Below are 17463 nucleotides of genomic sequence, written 5' to 3'. Positions count from 1 at the left end.
CTGCTCTCTTTCACCTTCGGCTTTTTCTGTCCGACGTGCCCCGCTTGCTCCACGAGTCACCACTTGACTGAATGTAAATGTAAACCTTTAGCCTGACTGTGTCACTAGGGAGCAAGATGTGACTTTTTTTAGCCCCACCAAAATGCAGCTTTCAGCATTGATTTCAGGCATCAAAGCGACAGACAGTTTTCAACCCCGGACCACAGATTACTTTTCTTATGGTGAAACAAAGCTGGCTTTTGTGCTATGGTTCTGGGAGACCGCTCTCTCTTGTCATGTACATGTGAAATTAATTAGGAGGAAATACTAAAACACTTGGGTGGAAATTGCTTTTCACCAGATGTTCCACATATGAGGATCAATTTAGTGTTCTTAGCATAGCAAAATGACTATATAACTTCTTTGCCTGCCTCTTTGATGAAAGCCAATCTGTCACTCAAGGCACATAAAAAGAAGTCGGGATTATAAGCTACTGTTTGTTCCACTTTATGGAGTCTTAGGTAATGTGATTACTTAACCAGGTTAGGAAAATACAATGTTTCATTCTAGGGTAAAATTTGACATACTGACAAGAGGCCCAGTGTTCCTCAATGATCCATGCATAAACCAAACGAGTGGTCTTTTCCTCGTCCCCTGCCCCAAACACAGAGGGGCCAAATAATGTTAACAGATAAATCACTGTCGGATGTGAGATACCCATCATAACAGAGGTGTTTAGATAAGTTTGCAGCCAACGTCTCATATGTCACGCATATGCTTTAGTGCGTTTTTGAAAGGAACCAGCTTTCACACATGTCCGTTTGTGGTGCCGTGGCAAAACTCCACAATATGGATATAAAAAGCACAGCGTGCAATGACAAGGCAGGAGCCAAGATGAATCGGGAGATCAGAAACGCTCTCTTCTCGCTTTTCGCTTACATTGCCGGCTCCGCCTCGCGATGTCAGAGATGTGCAAGCAGCGAGTGAAAGACTTTGATATAGCTTGCAAAGCTGTCAGCTTGACAAATTTAAATGTCAGTGGATATAATGCAGGCAAAAGGAATCAATACCGTTGTATTTGTCCAAGCTTAGTCATCTACTCTCATTGTAACCGACAAAACGCACACTAATCTTCAATCTCTGGACCTTTTTTCAATCATTGTCCTCATTTGCTTGTCTCACAGCATGAGACTATGCAAGCAAGTTTTCAGGACATAACATGCCAACAGCTGAAAGAGAGCTGGCCTGGCTTACTAAGGCAGAGTAAAATACAGCAGCTCTCCCCATAGCTTCTGTTGCTCTGTGTATATTCAAGAGAATCCAAGCCATCTGGAGTCTGTTTATTGTATTACAAATGACACATAATGGTAATCTGGCATGTGATGAGAGAACGTGAATTACAGACAGGGGGCATGAAGCAGGTATTAACCTTCATTTGATTTTCTTTAAGGAGGACATTTAATTTAAGGCTACACTTTATCTACCTGATTATTCATTACAGTAAGCTCGCCCATAACCGTATGAAACAGGATAAACAGAGGAAACCGCCAATTAAATCGCATTCCAGGGAAGATTGGGGGGCTTACTGTATACAGAAGAGTTAGTTTAGTGGCATAAATATTTACACAAACTGCCAGGAATTAAGACAAATGTTACCAGGAAATAGTCTACATTGTGAGAGGCCAGAGCAAGGGGTTTGTCTAAATTTATTAGCCTGTGTTAAGTCCTAAAATTTTGAAAACTGTTTTTTAAACCAAATGAAATAAGACAACTGTCAGAGCTCTGTGTGGGTCCAAACAGTAACTCATCTCGCTAAGCTTGTTCTCGTAACACAGTGTGCTTTTCTTTCAAACGTTAAAAGCTTAATGCGATATGAACATTCATTTTCCATTGACATTTACAGCAAATTCTAACATGGATCAAATATCTCAAGCAGAGAGAGAAGGAGAGAGAGAGAGATGGGCGGCGATATGAATAGTTGCATCAGACTGGCCCTAGTAGAAGTTAAAGATACATACTGCATGCCCAGGGAGTGGATGTCAGTTAAATGTTTATACAGCTGCTCTGAAGATTATTATTATCATGAAACCGCACAGCTATAATGTCATTCTGTGGATGCCAAAGTACAATCAGGTCCTCCCTATAGCCTACTAGCCTTCTCTCTCCCTCTGTCAGACAAGCCTGGTGTTCTGTTCCCCAAGGCTGCACGGCTGGGATCAGACTCGGCACGACACCACGATAATGAAATACAACAATGAAACAGGTTTTGTGAAAGCCAGTATTTGCATTTGGCTACAGATGTGTGTGTGTGTGTGTATATATATATATATGCTTGTATACAGATGTTGCAGATATTTTTTCACAACAGCTTAAAAAAAACATGATGAAAAATAAGATGTTTTCTGTTTTAGAACTTAACTTTTAAACTCTCAGGAGAAAACAAAATACTGAAACATTAGCAGCAGCCCAGCCAGCGTGTTCTTACGTGTCATTTTCTGATCAGGTGCCTCAGAGTTGATTCTGTAAACAGATAAGACAAACTTGTTAATGAAGAGTTGCCATAGCCTCAGAGCTGGCAGTTTCAGGGCAAAATTAGCATTCAATTGATGTTGTGCTTCTAGCTACCTTGCAAACTTAAGGATTCCCTTTTAGCTCTGTTTTGGTCTCCTCCAGCTCCTTTGTGAAAAATTCTGCTTGTTCGCCTGCTAGTTATCAAGTTTATCTTAGCGACGATTAGTATGCATCGCTATGACTTAGGACATCTAGGAATGGGCATGTTAAGTCAACTCGATATTTAACCACTGCTGATCTTGCTAGTCCGTGTCAGAAATATTAATTGGTTAGATGCATTGTTCAAAAATGTTACAACGCCACTTTTACATATACTCTAATGCAAGGTATAAATATAAATAAATGACACTTGTGCTTTCCGGTGCTGGTTAGCACAGCTATTACAGTACCTAAAATCCATTTAAACTGTGTTTAGTTTGAATGTCTTTAAGGGTTTTCTGTCTTTTCAATTAGTCAAGAAGTGTAACTTTTGTTTCTTGTTTAAACAACTAGTTCATTAGCCAAACCTGAACTTCTACTTTGGCAAAACTATACAGTGTAAATAACTGTAGCCACAATGATAATATCATCTGGTTTGGCCACACTGTCAAAGCCTTGAGTGTTGCATTCTGGCAGTCAGCAGCCTTGAAACCACAGGTGACCATCTTTGAGCAGGAGAGTAGTGCTGTAGAGTTATCAGCTAATGATAGCACAGGCTAACTAGCTTGATTAGCAATAATTCCTATGAAAAGGGAAGATAACCCTAGAAACAAAATACAGGCTAAAACAAAATGTACTTTCCAACTTGTGGGAATTGTTTTCCCACAAGTGAGCTGGTCAATCACCTGTCATTCAGAGTGTTTACACACTTAATAATACCTAAATTCTAACATTAATACAATTTAAATGGCTACAATTAGCTTTAAATTAGCAGCATAACTAAATTAGCTTCAAAACTGTTTATACTACCAGGCTGTAAACCCGCTTATTTGTATTGCACTACTGAGCATTTTAACAAAGAAGTGTATAATGTTTTCTTATGGAGCCAGTCTCAAAGGGACATTTGAGAAACAGGAGTTTTCAGGTGATCTGCATAGCTGAGCTCCAATTGTTGCTACCTTGCATTTACACATAAATGTATCATGCACATAAATGCATGAATAGATAGAGACTCCACAGATTCTGGTGATTTCAATGAGAGAAGAGGACCAGATCATATTAAGAATTTAGAACCATTTAATAGAATTCAAAATTCCTAAACATGCTTAATGCTACTTAATGCTACTTTTATATAATCAGGATATTAATCTTTCTGTTTATCCCCTTTTACATACACAGACTTACAACCAAACACTCTTCACAGCTTTTGGTATGTAATAGAATTGTTAATGTTATTATAGTTGACCTTGCTCTCTTTGATATGACATTTATCAGCTTTGTTTAACCTTCAGAGTATCTTACATTTGATAAACACACAGATTTAAGCAATATCCTACGTCATCTAATGGTTCAATCTCATCTTCTACAACTGATAGGGATTTCTGTGAAAGTGAGCATTTAAGTAAAAAAAAAATATATATATATATATATACACACACATATATATAGTACCTTTAAAAAGTCTTTGGCCACTCTTTTCACACACTTTCTTTATATATTCCTAGGGTTAGGAAAATAGGTGCAGCAATTTATTAAACAAGTACACATATACATGGAAATACAGTATATAAGGCCAAAACATCCTGAAATCTCTTAGCAAGCTTTCTTCTAATTCTTTTAAGCAGTCTTTGAGAATAGTTCTCCAGGCTTCTTTAAGGGCATTAAAAGTTCTTCTTTGGATGTTGGCTGCCTTTTGTTCTGTTTTCTGTCAAGATGAGTCCACACTGCTTTAACATTGTTGAGATCCGGGGAGACCAATCACAATCTACTTTCATAATTCCATCAGTTTTGACAAGATCTCCAACGCCACTAACTGAAACGAACCATGACAAAGCCTCACCGTGTTTTACCATATATATATGTACCTCTATACATTTTGACGATGATTTGAATAAAACATTTTAAATTTGGGTTCATCGTGCTATAAAACAGATTACCACAGGTTTAATCTTGCATTCCTGAGCTTTTTCTCCACGTCTCCCTTTTTTTTCTTGACAGCCACCGTACCACGAAACCATTTCTGATGAGGCTCAGTGAACAGCAGATGGATCAACTGAAGGGCCAGATGCACCTCTCAGGTCCTGTGTCAGGTCTTTGCTGGATTTTTCCAGTTTCTAGAGGATATGAATATCAGATACTCTTTCTCAGATATAGACAGGTTTTTAGGCCTCACCTTCTTGTTTTGTCCTGCATTTGTCCAATTTTCTCAGTTTTTAAGGGCACACTGCCTTCCACGCCTAGATATGCCAAGTTTTCAGCTAATATCTCTTTGGGAATCACTTTATTGTTGCAAAAGTGCTGTTTTATGCCTGTCTAACTATGTTATCTTTGGCAGTTTTTGTAGACTCAGCTAAGGAAATAGGAACAAATGCCTAAAGATACAACTTAAAATGGTGTCTTTGCTAAGTTTTCTATTATGTGTAGATACAACTAATCCCCCCCCGACTTAGCAGCTTTTGTTGAATGATTCACAGGTCATGTGTTTCTCTGGAAGTGGTCAGGCACAAGGACTGGAAAGAAAATGAGAAAATCTCCAAAGAAAAAGTTTGAGAACTATTCTCACTTTTAAAAATGACAAGAAAGTCTCCTGGGAAGCAAAATACAAAAGAATAAGTGACTTAAGACTGTTTGATACTGTATATATGAATCTATGCATGAGTCTTGGTATTTCATCACCTACAGAACCTGATTAAATATATATTGCCAGTATGTGTTTTATTCTAAAGGTCATGGTACTCCACTATGTGTGTTTGCCCATGTAGTTCCACAGAAACAAGCATCACTTTAGATGGGGGTTTAAAAGCAGTTTTACTCAAATGGATGCTTGCAAAGACTTACATGTTTAAAACCCAGAAGCAGCAGAGCTGAGAGATTAAAAAGCAATTTAATATTCGAACCAAATATTCCATTAGATCTACATAAACAACCTTGAATTGAAAACATCTTGAAAGCATCATCTGCTGAAGATGCATGTTCCTTATTCCTCATCATGTATGGATGCTTGCTAAGTGTTCCTTCCTCCTTTGGCCTGTAAACAGCTGCTTGTGCTTAAGCGGTAAAATGTAAATCTTGACGCTGGCTGTTTACGTAGCCCAAGCTTCTAATCATGCAGACATATAATTGAGTGACGCGTGGTGTCTTTATGTGTGGAGCTGCATTCAAAGGGCAGATCCCTGTATTTATGTCTTTCTGCCTCTCTCTTTAAAATCAAAGTAGCTGCAGTGCAGCTATACCAACTAGTTAACTAGCTAAATGTATTAAAAATGTTTATGTGATTCTTAATGTAAATTGTCACTGTGTGAGGTCAGTACAGAGCTAAATGTTTTACACTGCTGATACTGATTTTACAGCAGTGATTTGTTCAGGTTAGCAAACCAGGCACGAAAAAAGACACTGCATGAAATTCAAAAGATGCATCTAATAACATAATACATTATTTTTTTAGACTTATGTTGGAGGATTTGAGTGTAAAAGTCTTTTTTATTGTTGTTTTTTGACAAAAGCCAGCCCAAAGTGATTTTACAATACAATAATTATAATATCTAAAATAGCAACAACTTCTGTGGATGAAGGAGCAACCACGATTCGCTGATCAAAACTTTCTTGCACCCTATTTACACAGGAAATTAAATCACAAACAAATAAACACTCTGCCAATTTGCTAAATTACGCACAGCTTCTTGTGTGCGACCAACCTCAGCGTACTTCTCAATATTTGAACCATGCGAGCAAGGTTTGGACCCTTTCTTGTGATCTCTGAGAGGTCGTATAATCTGGAGGTGGACTTGTTGCTCAAATTAGTGGGTAGAGAAGCGTGCCACATGTTCAGTATCCATAAATATTGACTCTGGCTTTCTAGCTGGCCGTCTCTGACCTTGGTGGGTTTCCATTTTGGGACAAACCTATTTGAAATGTGTCCCATTTTGCCACAATCTCTTTCATGCACCATGTGCACGTGCTTAGCGTAGTGCAGCAGTCGTGCTTCTGCTGTCAAACACGTGGACTGATGAAGATATTACTGGTTTCTAAATTAAAAAGACGCCACTGCCTTGCAGTTTAATTAGGGATGAGTCATAACAACAAATTGTTTCCTGGTTTCAAACAACATCTCTGAAGATTATCTCCCTGGGGACACACATACAGTCTGTTAAAACTACATCTGGCTACATCAAGGCAGAGGAATGTAGGCCCTGTGTCTAGCCAAGCTACTGTTAACAGCAGGTGAAAGGCTAATAGTTAGATCTGCAGTGTCATCTCGGGGCTCTGTCTGCCCCCTTACTTGTGGAATGTGCGTGATGACAAGAGAAGGCTGCGCCGTCCACATCCACCATAACATGTGCAGACAGACACATCCACGGGACAACAAATGAGCATGTACAGCACCGTAGTGAGGACAATAAGCCATGTCTTCTTCTGGGTTTTTTTGACAGGATCTATGTGTTAAAACACCACTATCCTCATCTCTCTCAAATAACCTCAAACATTTCCCCTTCAATACATTCATTATACTTTCTTTAAAAGTGCCATGTATTACACATTGTTCTGCCATAAGGGAGTTTCCATAAAAAAGATACATCTATTAGATGAAGCAAAAGTACATGGTGGTGTTTTACTGTATATTATGTTTCTGGTTAGAAAAGATGATTTCCCCCAAAGCTGAATGATAAATGGAGCATAACAATAAGAAATATGACTTTTAAATGATTACATAATGTATCATTTGTACATGTGGGGGTCTCGGGGTTTTATAACACAAACCTAAACTTGCTATTTCTTCCAGTCTAACCTGAATTTTAGCCTTATATTACCGTCCGTTTGTCAAACAAAGGCAGTCGTTTTTTATATAGAATTTGGGGAAAAACAACTCTTAACTCAAAGAGAGAAAAGATGTCACAAACCAGGGACAATGCGGTGATTGTGCGACTGTGTTTGTGAGTCTGGGAATTTTCAGTTGTGTTGATTCTAAGCACAGACTTAAGGCCTCAGTGGTCGGATCAGAGACTGGTCATATTAGTCCTTACGACTGGGACAAAAGGATTTCCAAGACCACCAGTTTAATCTGATAACAACAGTCTATAGCTAAATTGTTGTTATGAGGATAGACAGATGCTCGACAGCACTGTTTTTGACCTGCATGTGGGTCATTGCAGACTTTAAAAAAAAAATCAGGGAAATTTAGGTTGTGTCAGCTTGAAATTGTGTTTATTTGCTTTGTACCTGCAGTCTCTAGAAATGTTACTTTCTGAAAACCTTTTTTCAACCTTGTTAACATGCCAATGTGATGTTTTTATATGCTAGAAGGCACACCAGGGCACACCAGAGAGTGAGATAAAGAGTGCAGTGTTGCAATGACAGGTTTTAAAGCATGGATTTAGAAAGCCAGGTTTCATGCATAACAAACCTAAAGCAACGACTTTACTCTGCTGTGGACATGGGCAGCTGGAGACACTGTGGACATGTAGTCATTGCTGTTGTACTTCTGTGAAGCCCATTGAAGTCCACCTTGCAATTATAGTTTACATAATACAAAGTTTCCAAAGATGAGTCCACAGTCACAAAAATGTAGATCACTTAGACCCAAACCAACCCTCATGGACACAGATGTGCTAACACCCACATTAGGAACCAATCCCTCCAACTTACAGGCTGGGGACTAATAGAAGTGACAACCTTATCTTTAATAACAGAATATGATTTGAGTCCAACACGCATAACGTCTATATAGGAGAGACTGTTTCATTTAGTTTAGTTTTACAGCTAAACGACTGCTACTAACTAATAACTGTCACTTGATTTCTGACTTTTTCTGACTGTTGACCTGCTGAACAGCACCTTCTCTTTATTCTGGACCTCCTGATTTACAGTTTAAGCAGCAGGTTTTCCTCTACTACTTAACAACTGGACCTATGTTTTCCTTCATTTTGCAAGAGAACTTATGAGTGAAGCTCACAGATCCAGTGGAAAGAGGATGAGGGAGCAGGCATGGACCAATATTGATATGCATGTTAAATTAGGGAAAGCCCTTTTTTTACATAAGGGTTTATGTTCATTTCAAAAAAACAGCTTCTGAACATTTAAATGTTCTTTGGATTTTAATAAATGTCTGGAGAGGGACTTTTCCAAGATTTTACGTATTTTAAAGAAATAAAACATATATATTATGAAAGCATGGGGCTGAAGCTAAACATACATGTGGGAAACTCTGTACAGCTCACATGCTTGTTTCTCCTTTTCCTATAAGCAGTGGAACCAGCACAGCAGTGCATGTAGGTCTTTAAAACAGCAGAGAGCCATTTGAGCACATGTGACCTTGAATTTGATTCCATAACTTTGAAAGAATATTTACTACAAACACAAATAAACAGATACTTGCTAGAAGAAAAAAGCATGCCATTAGTGGTGGTTGTTGAGTTAATAGTGTCTGGCTAAGTCAAAGTTTAAGGCTCTCAGAGACTCTCTCAGTAGGTCGTTCATTTGAGTTTGAGATAGCATATCTCTACCCGCCCTCTCTGGCCGTGAAGGTTTCATTCTGTGATGTTGTCCTTTCAATCAGCATGTAATTAGATCAGCAGTGATATGATAAGCAATGACATATACAGTGTCAGAGCCACAAGATCTTCTCAAAACACCCCGGGCATCACTGATCAAGTCCCTCAACAGCCTTGGCTTGGCACATTCCTCAGAACTGGCCTGACATAAGCTGAGCCAAAGGAAAGACACACACACACACAATTTATGCATGTCCATGCCCTCAAAACACACACAAACGTTGACATGATCATTTAGTGAAACCACAAAAATCCCTGCAAAAAGAAAAAGACGGACAAATAATCAGATAAGGCCCTCTGTTTCTAATCCTGTCACTCGAGTAATTAAAGATGCTCACAGCTTGCTGTGGGAGGACTTATCCTGCAATCTACAGCAGCCTGAATGCAGCTTTTACCTGGATTTGGGTTTACCACTAGGTTTACCAAGTGGTATTTTGGCAACAACACAGACCCAATTGCCAGCAGATTAACATAACAATGGAGAAAATCTTTATGAATAAATGACCTGTAGTAGAACTAAAGTCCATGAAAAAGACTGCATCACAATCTGTCACCATTTGCTGATGCTGATGAATAAATACATTATCAAAACAATAATAAGATCCAAATAAGCTAAGTATATTTCAAAGAAGCTAATTAGATTCAGCACCTCAAAAAAGTTAAACTCTCAAGTCCTGGACGCAGCAAAGAAATGGAAAGGGAACGCTGTGACAGCAGCACACACTCATTGGCCTTGCCGTGTTTTAATTGCTAAGTGGATGATCCAGGATTATCCCTGATAAAATATTACTGTCCTAAAAGAAGACAAATATCTTGTGATCGCTGTGGGATTTAATCTCTCGCTATCTTGCGAAGAAATCAGTGTGCTTTGGCCCAAACACAGCCACCATTATCACCTAATGATAAGAGCAGAGGAACTCAGTGGGGACTATTTTTAACCCCTCAGGCTAAAAACAAAGCAGCAAAATTTCCCTTACCCATGCATGCTTTCAACGGCTACACAAAAGAACCAAGTACTTTTCCTAGAAAAGTAAAATCAACCGGTGCGCGTACATGTTTCGCTTAACTGGTCATCCTTTTTAAGATGCAATTTTGTGTGAACTCTAAATTATAAACTTAGTGAAAACATTACTGCCTTCTTGGGAAATTTTTCTTACAAGATTTTATCACTTGGCTCCTCCGCAGTACTGAAGTATAAGACAGCAATTCTTGCAGCCAAAACTGCCACAGATATATTGATAAAGCGCTGCGAACTGGAAAGAATGAAAAAGCCTAATGCAGCCAGCGGGGAAGCGTGAATAAGTCACACATGCACAAACATTCACACAAAGTGAAGTTCGGCAGGAGAATGTGACAGTCACTTTGCAGCAACTAATCCTCTGAAACCACTAAAGCAACAAGTTATAAACCCATTATCTGTTAGACTTAATCCAAAAACTAAACATTTTTGATCCAGCCATTAACACCACTGGTCAAAAATGTGTTTATGTAACAGCAGGAGCTGACATGTTATTGCTCAGGGGTGGTCAAATTCACATGAGTATTAAACCATCTAGGGACTGTCAAAAGCCATTTTGATGCTACTAAAAAGCATTTAAAAAGAACAATCTGGAAAAACAACAGCATGATTTTAACTGCTCTTGACTTTATTATTTCTTCTGTCTCTTGTTTCGTTTTCATTTCAATGATGTATAATGAGGGTAGGTAGGGGGGGGGAAAGGAGATTTTACATGTCCAAGCCTTTCAGTCATGAAAACGTTTGGAGCCTCAGGGGTAGAGGTCCGCAGGAGGTGCTTTATTGTGGACAAATGATTGACATCCCCTTAGTGACATCACTACGACAAAAAGAGCGCTGGGGGAAGAGAAGGCAACAATCAATTCAAACACTCCAGCGCGGCGCACAGAAGAGAGGCGACGCGCTCTCCAACTCGCAGCAACAAGGTCCAAAAGAGCGACACTTAAAGGTCCGCTTATCCTGTTTCTCTCTCTCTCTCTCTCGCAGAAAAGTTCAGCTTTAGCAGAAGGCAGCTGTTCGCTGGTAAAGATGTTCAGAGAAGCTTCTTTATACTTAGATCGGTTATGCCTACGCGAAGCCGTTTCCTCGTAGAATTCACATAATTTTTTTTCCTTTCGGGACTGACCAAGACCTAACCCGATTCGCAGCTGGTGATAATATGTGTGAGAGGCGATCGGCGAAGGCTATGGGCTGTCTTTGGTCCCCCAAGGAGAAGCAACGTGGATTAAACACGAATTAATGTGGAATTTATCGGAGCCCAAAGGTGGAACGACGACCGGACACAGCGCTTTCTCGTCAGGTAAAATTAAAACTCACGTTTTTTTCTTTTTAATAAACACTTGAAGTACTTAATTGGCGTAAAACAAAAAAAATGAAATGTTTGTACAATAACTTGCTACACGAGGAAAAGCTTACTTTCTAAGTGACCCCCTCCCTGCTAGTTCTTGGTTTATATGTGATTATAGGGTGTGTGCGTAAAAGTTAAAGCGTTCTCCTACACACGGAGAAAACTATGAAAAGAAGAAGAGAAAAAAGGTCGTTTCTTTGGAAGTCGTGCTGCTCAGATGATGCTTAGGTTTTTCATGTTTTTTGATGTCCTGTCCCGGGCTACATCTGGTACGCACGTCAGATCTAACACCTGCGAGCCTCTTGAAGTAACTCTATCCCTTATGATTACACACGACCGTCAAAGCCCCTGCAAACAGACGCTTGTAACACCGTCTGGTTGCATCTGTTGCTGCTGTGCATACTAACCCGTTTCCCTTCACTGTATTCTTTGATGCTTCTTGTGATCTGTCGGGCTACACAGACTTGCATTTCTTTTTTCATATCACCTCCCCTAACGTGATTTCTTATCTCCTCTAATTGGAGACTTTTTGTCTGATCTCTCTCCGCAAACCCTTTGATTTGTTTTTTCTGAGTCAGTCCCTCGTTTTTGTTTTTTTTATTCTTCTCTTTCAGAGCTTCTTCACCTTGATATTTTCATGTATCACTTCATGTTAAGACCAAACTTCTCTTTCAGCTTTGACGCGCTGTATTGCCGGAGGGGGTCTTTCTCTCGCTCTCTCTCTCTTTTTACCCACTTCAAAGTGAAGCGTTGTCTTCCCTTTTAACCTGATTTCCTTCAATCGTTCCGACTGTGTAGGGGGATCACACACAGTTTAGGGAATGCTGCAGTGAGGTCCCTGCCGCGTCTACCTCATGTCAATACCTCAGCGCCAGTGTATTGACAGAAATCAACTTTCTCCACAGGGACTGACTGATCATGGTCGCCGTGGTCCGCTCTCTCATGGTACTGCTGCTCGCTCAGGTGTTGCTGGAAGGTGCTACGGGACTAATCCCCGAGGTCGGCCGGAGGAAATACAGCGAATCCGGGAAGCAGACCCCAGAGCAGTCAGAGAGCTTCCTCAACGACTTTGAGCTTCGGCTTCTCAATGTGTTTGGACTGGGGCGCAGGCCGACCCCAAGTAAGCAAGCCGTGGTGCCGCAGTATATGGTGGACCTTTACCGTATGCATTCAGCAAACGGAGACCATAGCACCAAACGACCCAAGAGCATGGGGAAACACGCAGAGAGAGCCGCCAGCAAGGCCAACACGATTAGAAGCTTTCACCATGAAGGTATGTATTAGTGACATACCTTTACCTGTCAGCCGGGAAGCTTCTCGGCTCTCTCAGACAACCCAAACCTATATTTAAACATGACTCAGTGCGTCAAGACTGAACTTCAGAGTCTTCGCTGTTTTATAGAGGTTTAGTCATTTACAGGTGACACGCGTCTAAGTTACAACTTACTCTTAAATACGCTCGGGATTGCCTAAAACTCAGTAACGCGACTTACAAACAAGCATCTCGTACGCAATTAATTACCTCTCACATATGTTGTGATGCAACATTTAACCGAACATCCCCCTGGGGCTGCTGTCAGAGGTTTTAAAACATCAAGGGAGGTGGTATCCCTGGAGTAATTTGTTTCTTAATAATTGATGGTGTTTGCGTGGGCTCCGAAAACAGTTTTTCCAGACACGCACCACAGGAGCAGGATAAAGGGCGGTGTGCCTTTGCGCAGGTGATAGTCATCACCCTGTTACTTCAATAACACACGACATGACATTATACTAACACGCATTATGACAAAGTCATCGTGTCAGACTGAATTCTGAGTCATTTTTAACAAGACTGAAATTAGTTCTTGGTTAAAAAAAAGGGGGGGGGGGGTACCCGCCTTATTCGTCTTTCCAAATCCCCGTTGTGCCCGTGCAGTGCGCCATTACGCATGTTCCAGTAACACTATAATTGCTCACTTAGCTTGTAGGTGGATACGGTACTGCTTGTTGAATTTAGTGTTTCAGTTCAAGTTCGCTGCACTTCAAAGATAACATATGCTGCTCATATATATATATAAGACTGGCACTAAATCCTGGATGAGGTGCACTAAGTTCAACAACTACACAGATGTTTGCACAGAGTTACAAATAAAGTGGACTTTTATAACTTAAAAAACAGCAGCTGAGAAAATAAAAATGATGGTTTACTTATATTCTATTGATCTGAGGCTATATTGTCTTTTGCACCTGGCTGTGATATTAAAATGACTCACGCATGATAAAAATGAAACACTACAGTGTTTACTGTCAAACATATAGTGATGCTTTATCACCATTCACCATCTTAAGGTCTATGTTCCATTTGTCAAAGCATACAAGTTACTGTGTCCATAGGGGCTCTACACAGAGTCCTCATACAGAGTTCTAAGTGTTTAACTGGGGAAGTTTCCATCAGGGGTGAGTCAGAGGGGTGGTTGAGTGGTTGCTTGGGTGCTCTCCAGAGGCCTAGTGCAATGACACCAAGTGGCTACACCGACACACTACAAACAACCGTGGCCTGGGCAGCTGGGCTGAGTGACTGCCCCCAGCCAGCTACTGGAAACCTCTGCAACCGGCCAACACACCTTGACACCACTGGCCATTACGAATGCGCTCAGGCTGTGTTTACATAGGTCCCCCCAGCCCTTTCATCCCGTGCTAACAGAGCTGCTGGGTTGTTCATCTTCCCACGTCAAGAGACACGCAATTGATGGCTGCTGCATATAATAAGCATGTATCTACAGATGTAAACGCAGCACATCAAAGCAAACTGCTCTAATCATTCATCACATCTGCTGCCTGATATTCATTTCACTAGGATAATTAGTTTCACTGCTATCAGTTTTCAAAAATAACCATTTCCCATGCCAAATAGAACATTTCCACTACTTCACAGGAAGTAGCTGCCAGAGACACGTCTCTGATGAATGACCCAGCATTAGCCTTTATCTTATGTTTTGGCATGCAGCACAAAAAGAAATTAGGAATGTTGATACACTCATATCTGTGGTTCACACGTTTGTGACAGGCCCTGACTTGTTCACATAGCCAAACCTCAAAGAACAGAAAACGAGAGAGAGTGAGAATATTGTTGCAGAAAGAAATTGAGGAAGACGTGAAAGAGGAGGAGAGAGAAAGAAAAGAGGATTTGGGGCTAAGAGAACAGAGGGAAAGGGGGATTTGGGAGCTGAGGAACGAAAGAAAGAGAGGGATTGGGGACAGAGGAGGGGGAACAAGAGACAGGGGGCTTTCCCACATCAAATAAGGAGTGATGGGCCTAATTGAGGTCTTTGTGCCTCTGGAGGGAGATTTAGGATGAGATGGTGGAATTTCCTAAATACCTCCTTTGAAAAAGCAAAGAGTTCAAAGTTTGTGTTTACGGCGCTGCACCAAACAGATTAAAAAGTGTGTCTATACATCATCTGTGATCTTCATAAAGTAAGAGTTCAAAGTGGGAGGGCTGCCTCAAAGAAAATTGTAGCTTTTACTAAGACTTCTGTCATTTACTGTACACTATAGAGGGGTATACAAAGATCTTAACTGTATACAGTTTATATACACTCTACTTTCCATTTGTCTTTTATTATCGTCACATTAATTGTAACTTAAGTCCTTGTAATTTCAGAATTAGTTATTAAATTTAATACCTTGACGCATAAAAGAAATACTCCAGTGCTGGCAACATCTACACTATAAATAAATGTTGACGCAACAGTTGGCCTTTTTAGTTTTCTTCTGGCCATTCTCATTTTTGATGAAGTCAGTATATGGTGCAACTTTTTTTCATGTGTACTTATGAAAATATTTCGCAGCAACCAATTCTCACAGTGCAAATGAGCCATTTGAAGTCTGGCTGACTAGCGTGTGTGATCTTATCGATAGATGGAAGCGCACTGCTTTCATCTTCTGACATTTAACCAGGTGAATTTATGAGCATGACACTAATCGCTGTATTACATCCCCATGAGCATTTCCCTGCTATTACACTGAGTCATACATGCAACCGCATGCAATCACTCACACAACCATGTGGTAGCTTGGCTGGATCCATATACTAGATCCACTCGATGTTATTTCTTAGGCATGTATGAAATTAATACGTTCTTGGCTTGATCCTGACCCTATGGTTGTCTCTCTTCTGTCCTTTACAGAGTCTATGGAGGCGCTGGCCAGCCTAAAAGGCAAAACGACACAGCAGTTCTACTTTAATCTCACTTCTATTCCAAATGAGGAACTCATCACCTCTGCAGAGCTACGCATTTACAGGGATCAGGTCATGGGATCTGCAAGCCCCACCGAAAGCAGCATTAGTGACAGTACTCCTGCTAGTGGCCTCCATCGTATCAACATTTATGAGATATTTGGAGTTCCTGCCACTCAGGGCAAGGAACCTCTACTACGTCTGCTGGACACTCGAATGGTGCAGGACTCTTTGAGTCGCTGGGAAAGCTTTGACGTCAGTCCCGCTATATCTCATTGGACCTCTGGGAATGGCCACAATCACGGCTTCTTGGTGGAGGTGATTCACCCAGAGGAGGGGGAGATGGACAGCAAGGATGCCCACAGACGCAGGAAACATGTCAGGGTGAGCCGGTCGCTACACCAGGACCAGGACTCGTGGCCTCAGGCTCGGCCGCTGCTTGTGACATATGGCCACGACAGCCGCGGGGGCTCAGTGCTCCACAAACGGGAAAAAAGGCAAGCAGCACCCCGCAAACAACGTAGGAAGCACCAGCACAAGGCAAGCTGCAAGAGGCATGCCTTGTACGTGGACTTCAGTGATGTGGGCTGGAATGAGTGGATAGTGGCACCCCCTGGCTACCATGCCTTTTATTGCCATGGGGAATGTCCTTTCCCCCTAGCAGACCACCTCAATTCTACTAACCACGCCATTGTGCAGACACTTGTCAACTCAGTCAACTCGAACATCCCCAGAGCCTGTTGTGTGCCCACTGACCTCAGCCCCATTTCTTTGCTCTACCTGGACGAATTTGAGAAAGTAATCCTGAAAAACTACCAAGACATGGTAGTGGAGGGATGCGGCTGCCGGTGAGAAACAGGTGGCACGGATAGAAAAGAGCGAGCGGGCACAAGAGGCAGAAAGAGATCAGAGGTTATCATGGACACCCAGTTTCCCAATGAAGACATTTATTTATATGAAAGAAACAGAAAACAGAGCTATTGCGGAAGAAGAAGAAACTATATATGAATATATTTATGTCTACATAAGGTTGGGAAAAATAAATATTTTAATCAAAGGAATATTCCTTTACTGGTTTTGAAAATGTATTTCCGATGTACATTTTGAAATGGGTGCAATACCACATGAAGTATAATGCTCAGATTTCTATTTTGTATTTATTTCTATTATAACCACTTTATTTGTAAATAAATAATGTGTATTTATCGTGAAAAAAACATCCCGTGGTCACTCCAGTGTTGCACGATCGGCTTCTGACAGAAATTACCTGCGAAAACGTAACACGTGACAAGAAGCTTATATTTCACTGATTGCAAACCAAGCACTGAACTATTTTGCTAAAAGTAATCGGAGACCAACAACAATGGAGGTTTTGAAGGCAAAGCGATAGGATCACTGGCGTAATGAATTGTAGCACGTTGTAGGGTCACAGACAATTTAAATGCCCACGGGAGGCTCATAAAAACAGAGCGTGTTTTTAATGCCTTACATGTCACTGCATGGATCCCTGGGAAGATTCTCTTAACGTCTATGTTTATTCTGCTCCCGACCAATATTATCAGATGGAGGGGGAAAAAAGTGAAACTGCAGCCCTTCTGTGGAAGGTCTGACAGGGCACGAGGTTTATTTACAGTGAGATTTGAGA

The 17463-nt window shown here is 40.8% G+C and overlaps 1 protein-coding gene across 2 annotated transcripts; it reads left to right on the top strand.

The window, feature by feature from the left end:
* The first annotated feature begins 11092 nt into the window (after positions 1-11092).
* bmp2b (bone morphogenetic protein 2b) lies at positions 11093-17019 on the top strand. Of its 2 annotated transcripts, none has more exons than XM_086264127.1 (4): positions 11093-11200; positions 11400-11551; positions 12505-12872; positions 15769-17019. In XM_086264127.1, exons 3-4 carry the CDS (start codon positions 12518-12520, stop codon positions 16668-16670), a joined length of 1257 nt encoding a protein of 418 aa, XP_086120253.1. In that variant the 5' UTR covers positions 11093-11200; positions 11400-11551; positions 12505-12517; the 3' UTR covers positions 16671-17019. The 2 variants fall into 2 exon arrangements, with proteins under 2 accessions (XP_086120253.1, XP_086120252.1); XM_086264126.1 differs by having other exon boundaries at positions 11137-11200; positions 11382-11551.
* The last annotated feature ends 444 nt before the right edge of the window (positions 17020-17463 follow it).

This window comes from Aulonocara sp. 'chitande type north' Nkhata Bay, linkage group LG15, assembly GCF_057382095.1.
Source record: "Aulonocara sp. 'chitande type north' Nkhata Bay isolate Kocher_YH1m ecotype deep benthic linkage group LG15, A_spYH_male_GT1.1, whole genome shotgun sequence".
NCBI classification, from domain to species: Eukaryota; Metazoa; Chordata; class Actinopteri; order Cichliformes; family Cichlidae; genus Aulonocara; species Aulonocara sp. 'chitande type north' Nkhata Bay.
The sequence above is the reverse complement of the archived record's forward strand: the minus strand, read 5'-3'. Positions and strand labels throughout refer to the sequence as shown.